Genomic DNA, 6,329 nt, shown 5'->3' with positions numbered 1-6,329 from the left:
CTGGAACAGGAACAGCCTCCCTGGAACAGGAACAGCCTCCCTGGAACTCCCCGGGCACCTCTCTCGGAAGTGACTCACAGAAATCACGTGGCAAGTGAGTAAGAGGCACAAGCAGAGACTTGGGCACCTCTGAGAGGGAGTCATGGAGCTCACGAGGTGAGCGAGCAGCAGCTCAGCCCTTTGCTCAGGCCCACCCTTCCCAAAGACTCATTTGAATCCAATTTTTAATTATTCTGTTACTCCCCTCCTTTGGGGACCAGTTCCCTGTCTGCCAAGGCACAACCCCAGAGCCGTGGGCTGGGTTTGTTAACAAAGGGAGGCCTTTGTTAACAAAGGTTAAATGTTTATTTTGAACTCCAAAGGTGAGTCCAGCACCACAAATCATTGCCAGCCCAAAGGAGGGATGCTGTGCCCCACAGGACTGTCCCTGGATCCCTCTCTGCCTCTCACGGGGCACAGAGGTTGCCCTGAGGGTCAGACAAGCCCTTTGCACATCTTCTCACCCACAGAAGTGCCGAGGTTTGGGGTTGGAGAGCCCTGCTGGAGTTACCTGCACGGTCTGCACCTGAGGGGAGTGGATCACCGAGGAGGACTGGGCTGTCTGGATCACTCCCTGCACCTGCACTTGCTCTCCTGGAAGCTGAACGACCGTCAGGGGAGCAGAACCTCGGAGAGACATCTACAACAGAGCCAAACCCAGCAGTGAAACCAGAGTAGAACCTCAGAGACATCTACAACAGACCCAAAACCAGCAGTGAAACCAGAGTAGAACCTCACAGAAACATCTACAACAGAGTCAAACCCAGCAGTGAAACAGGAGCAGAACCTCAGAGACATCTACAACAGAATCAAAACCAGTAGTGAAACAGGAGCAGAACCTCAGAGACATCTACAACAGAGCCAAACCCAGCAGTGAAACCAGAGTAGAACCTCACAGAAACATCTACAACAGAGCCAAACCCAGCAGTGAAACCTCCGTGCCAGGGGGCTCGGGAGGTGCAGCTGGGGGAGAGCTGCCAGAAGCTTCTTTTAATTCTAATTAAGTCACAAAAGTACCTTTAAAGATGCAACAGTTTTGAGGCAGTACTTACATGCAAAACAGGTTTTTATTCCCTTTGGTTGGGGGAAATCAAATGTGTCACGTTATGTCACGTATTAAGGTTAAAAAGATGCAAACTTCCTGGAGGGTTTGTAGTTTTGACACTGAACTCAAATAAATCCTTGCACTTTAATTCAACTGATATCGTTCATATGTTCACAAACCAAAAAATAATTCAAGTTGACTCTAAGTAAATAACCAGTTTCCTCACCAAATTTCTTCACTACCTCTATTAATCTGAAATGCAGGAGAAGATGAAGGGATCATTAACACTCACACAGCTGAATTTCCACTTCAGGCTGCTTTTGTATCATAAATCACAATATTAAGAGACATTCAGAACTTTATATAAAACCAGCATAAAACCAGCCTGGAAACAAACCCCAGGAGACCTGCTGATATTCTCTCCTCTCTTAAATCCAAGTTTGGCATCAAAATACCAATTGCCTCCACAGTGGATGAGTTGCAAAACGTTTCTGTTTCCCAGGAAAACCCTCCTGGAAGGATTCACTCTCAGGTGCAGCAAAAGCTGAATCCTGAGGGGTTTGGGTTAAAGCTCTGACAGGGATGTCACCTTGGAGGAAGAATCTCACATTTCCAACTTCATGTGATTTATTATATTAAATATGTTCATGCTGGGCTAAAATCCAAGTGTTTCCATGGTGCTGAGCACACCCAGGATTGCTGTTACTACAAAAGGAGCTGAAAATGCTTTTCCTGAGCAAAAAAAATGAAACCAGGCCCTTGAGTTATTCCTGAGCAGCTCCTGTGGTCGCCTAACCCCAACTCTGGGCTGCACTTCTGCACTGTACAAGCCCCCAAAATCAACTTTTTTAACACTTTTCCATTCATTTGACATCGTTCACCGACAAACAAACGCATTTTTCTCAACCTCTTCCCGGTTTTTCTTCTCCGTGCGCTTCTAAGAACGAACCTATGGTTTCTGGCACATAAAAAAGTGGCTCTGAAGGCCCTGAAATGTTTGCTGAGACGTGGCCCAGGCTTTACCTGTTGAGCAATATGAGAGAGCTGAGCTGCCTGGAGGGTTGTACCTTGTACGGCCGAGGGCTGGGACGGCGTCACGGAGCTGCTGCTGCTGCTGCCCTTGTGCACCTCTTCCATCATAGCTGGGGGAAAACCAGGGAAATCCAGTGAACAAGGTGGAAGGGATCTTAAAGATCATCTCATTCCACCCTGTGCCACTGTTTCAGGTTGCTCCAGCCTGGCTTTGGATACTTCCAGGGATGGGGCAGCCACAGCTTCTCTGGGCAGCCTGTGCCAGGGCCTCCCCACCCTCCCAGGGGGGAATTTCTGCCCAATATCCCACCCAACCCTGCCCCTCTGGCAGTGGGAAGGAAGATCCAGGAAGAAAACTGAGATTCTTTAGACTGAAGAATATCTTGCTCTAAGCAAGAGAATTTCCCAGAAGGTTTTAGAGCCAAACCTATTTTAAACCATCTGAAGGTGTACAAAAACAAACCAGGGATTCAAACCGAAGCGGAGAGAGAGAGAGAGCACATTTTGAATTTTAAGCCCTGCCAGAGTCACTCTGTCTCCATGTAATGCAGTCACCAACACCTCTCTCATGTCTAAGATTTTATATTTAACTGTTCAACGTCTTGCCAGCACCCCCCCCCCTCAGATATTGGGGGATTCAGGGATGCACAAGTGCAGGTTTCAGCTGGGGGGAGTGGGCGGACCCAGCCTGGAGCATTAAAAAGCTGATGGGCGAGAGCGTTCAACATTTTGTCACAGAAGGTTTGAAAGTGTTGAAAGGACAGTTGCTATGAGACTGGAAATTACATTTCTTTCTGTGGAAATGTGAGTCACTGATTTTTTCCCTGCTGAGCTGAAACGCAGCGAATGCTCCGAGGGGGAAAAGGCAACTGAGAGCAGAGAGAGTCCTGCTCCTGGGTCTCCTGGTCAGGAGGGGACTCCCCCGGGTCAGGAACTAAATCAGGGCTTTGGAGGGACAAAAACAGTGCTTGGGTGACACAAGAAACGTTGATGGAGCAGCTCTGCCAGGGGGAAAGGCTGGAGAGCTGGGATTGTTCGGCCTGGAGAAGGGAAGGCTTTGGGGTGACCTCGTTGTGGCCTCACAGTGCCTGAAGGGAACCTGCAGGAAAGGGGAAGAGAGACTATTTCCAAGGGTCTGGAGTGCCAGGACAAGGGGGAATGGCTTCCCACTGCCAGAGGGCAGGGTTAGGAGGGATTTTGGGAAGGAATTCCTCCCTGGGAGGGTGGGGAGGCCCTGGGACAGGTTGCCCAGAGAAGTTGTGGCTGCTCCATCCCTGGGAGTGTCCCAGGCCAGGTTGGGGCAACCTGGGCTAGTGGGAGGTGTCCCTGCCCATGGCAGGGGGTGGAACTGGATGATCTTTAAGGTCCCTCCCAACCCAAACTATTCCAGGATTCTGTGATTCCATGTGTCCTTTACAGCACAGACCAAAACCCCCCCCAGCACATGATGCAGCTTCCTGACGTCCTCGTGGCTGCAAACATCAACCACATCAAAATGAGGGGCAGAATTAATGACAGACACGTGCAGGGGACACAGCTTTGTCTGTCCTCTAATGCAGCTTTAGCTTTTATAAAGGAAAAAAAAAATAAGAAATAAAAATCTACCTTTGCACCCACCGGGGGCCCCTCAAACCGAAATCCAGCAGCAGCAAAAATGACAATAAATTTCCAGTGCCCCAAAAAAGCCCCCCCCGTTCATTTCTGTAGTGCCAAACCACAGCCTGCCCTCCCCTCCCTCTGCCACTGCTTTCTCTGCCTTGCTGTCCCACGAGAAGACTCAAACCAAGTCTGCAAGAAACAGTGAAACCGATAACTGCTGATCTCTGTGTCATGGGTGTGAAGTTCTGCTTTACAGGAATAAAAGATAAAGTACTTCCCATCAAAAATGTGGGGTTTTGAGCTGACTCCATCTCTGCTTGCTCTGCAATATTTAATTATTCATCCAACATCAATCTATTTGAGCACAACAATGTTCAGGAGAGGACTCAGCAAGGGTTGCAACAAGGTGGGAATTCCCCCTGCACCTCACACCCTCCGGGGATGTGACAGTCTCTCAGTGCCTCTACCTTGCTAAAACAACCTATTTAGCTGGAAAACCGGGAATTTCCTATTGGAATGGCCTCCTGTGAGCACCTGAGACAGCAACTGGCATCCAGCAGCTTGCAGAGGGAAGCTCCAGGGAAAAACCTCAACCTGCAGGTGTCCAGCTCTGACAAGAAGCACCAAAAAGGGAAATCCCTGAGCACAGTCACAGGTAAAACTCCTCCAAGAGCTGAATTTGGATTTATTGAGATGACAGAGCTGCTCTCTTTGGGGTGAAGGAAGAGTTTTACCTGTCACAGAGCCCTGGCAGGAGGGTTTATTATCCAATTATTGCCCCAGTGTGGACAAACCCCACTTTTTTACAGTCACACAGGTACAGGGGATGCTTTTCAGAGTAAAACCGAAGTCTCCAGGCAGCTACACCTCAAAAGTCATTTAACTGGGAGGATTCTCCAACAGCAGCTCATGAAAGGACTTCAAGGACTCCCAGAGTTCTGGGCATCATCTCCCTCCAGCCAAGGATTTCAAACAGAAGCAGGAATGTCACAGTTCATCGTGGGCACGTTCCATTTCTCACCCCAAAGCTCACAGACACCCCCAAAATCCCACAGGCCTCGGGGTGACCCACCAGCCAAACCCCCCCGAAACACCCAAAATGCCTCATTCCCACAACTTTCACTAATTCCCTAAATTCCCTAAAATGCTACAAAGAACACCAGAGGAAGAAACCAAGTGCTTGTTTTGCCCTTTTAAATCGAGCAGAGGAAAGGCCCTAAACGAGGTTTCACCCCTGAAATGTTGTAAGAGCCAATTAATCATATTTTTAAAGGCTTTATAAAGTCAGAAGTCAAAGAATATTGGACAAGGCATTTCTTCTCAAATACTCAGTGAAAGGAGACAAATTCTGACATTTACAAATTGCTCAAAGGGATTTAGAAGGGGTTTTTTTTCAATGATACTGAAGCAATCTGGGTGAATTTGGGGGTTCTTCAGTGCCTTAAAATCAGTTGCTTTCGGCAGTGAAAAGATTTTTTTTTTACCTAATTTTGCAATTAAGGCGCTTGGGGAAATTTCGTCCATCCAGAAAACTGTCAGAACTCCGGGTTCAAAGCCCTGGAGCCCATTCCACAAACACGCAGAGATATTCCTTAAAACTCCAGGAGCGCTCTGCACGTGTGTTTTCTCCCACTCCCCCCCCAGCCCGTACAGAACATCCCTGACAGGAGCTTCAGACACAAAAGCTGCAGCCCCAAAATCCTCAATATTCCATCGGCATCGGGCACCCGATGGGTTGGGAGAGGAAAATCCCCCCCGAGAGCACTGACATCCTCCCCGAGCGCGGTTTGGGGCAAAATCCTGGGAGAACAGGTACCGACAGCCATTAATTAAACGGCGGGTTAATGAGCGATAAAGCTCCCGTTTGTCACAACGAGCGGTTTGTCACAAGCTGCCCGGGACCGACCGGGGCCGGGGGGCACCGGGAGACCCCCCTTTAAACCCCCACCCCCGGGGGAAAGCGGGACTGGGGGGTCCCCTCGTCACGCTCAGAGCCCCCTTTCCCCCCTCCCAAGGCGGGGAACAGGGAGGGGGAGCGGGAATGGGGGAAACGGGGGAACCCCTCGTCACCCCCAGACCCCTTTCTCCCCCACACAGTCCCGGGCGCAGCTGGCCCGGCCCCGGCAGCAGCGCCAGGCCGCGGGGCAGCGCCTCAGGCCCGGCCGTGGCCGGAGCTCCCCGCGGGATCCGCCGGGCCGAGCCCGCGGCCTGTGCCCGTCCCCTCACGGCCGCCGCGGGGCGGGCGGGGGGGGGGGGGGGGGGGGGTGGTAAAGGGGCGGGCGGGCCGAAACGGGGACGGGGCGGCCTCCGCAAGCCCGCGCTTACCTCAGAGCCCCGCGGGGCCGCGCGTGGGGAGCGCCGGAGCCGCCGGATCCCGGTCCCGGCCCCGGCCCGGTCCCGCCTCAGCGAAGCGGCGCCGGCGGCGGGGGGAGCGGGCCGCGACCATAGAGAGCGCGCCCAGGGGCCCCCGCCATAGAGCGCCAGCGGCGCGGAGCGCGCGCGCGCCGGGCGAGAGCGGCCGCCTGAGCGCCGGCCCCGCCCGGCCCGACCATAGAGAGCGCGCGGCGGAGCGGCGCGCCGCGGCAACAGCGCCCCCCCGCGGCCCGGGTGGCGC

General features: G+C 52.4%; 1 protein-coding gene across 5 annotated transcripts in view; it reads right to left on the bottom strand.

Annotated features, from left to right (window-relative positions):
* The window catches only part of ATF1 (activating transcription factor 1), a 36,531-nt gene extending 30,388 nt beyond the window's left edge, over nucleotides 1-6,143 (bottom strand). For 2 of the 5 annotated variants that reach the window (XM_027668513.1, XM_027668512.1), the window contains exons 1-3: nucleotides 6,041-6,143; nucleotides 2,108-2,226; nucleotides 551-679 (exon numbers count right to left, since the gene is read on the bottom strand). In XM_027668513.1, the coding sequence (XP_027524314.1) occupies nucleotides 551-679; nucleotides 2,108-2,224 (246 nt within the window). In that variant the 5' untranslated portion in view covers nucleotides 2,225-2,226; nucleotides 6,041-6,143. Of the gene's footprint in view, nucleotides 1-550; nucleotides 680-2,107; nucleotides 2,227-6,040 lie in introns of those variants that run through there. The other 3 variants (XM_027668514.1, XM_027668511.1, XM_027668515.1) reach the window with 3 other exon arrangements.
* Nucleotides 6,144-6,329: the final 186 nt, after the last annotated feature.

Source organism: Corapipo altera, unplaced genomic scaffold (genome assembly GCF_003945725.1).
Source record: "Corapipo altera isolate COAL_440 unplaced genomic scaffold, ASM394572v1 290, whole genome shotgun sequence".
Lineage (NCBI taxonomy): Eukaryota > Metazoa > Chordata > Aves > Passeriformes > Pipridae > Corapipo > Corapipo altera.
This window is presented reverse-complemented; position numbering and strand designations above follow the sequence as displayed.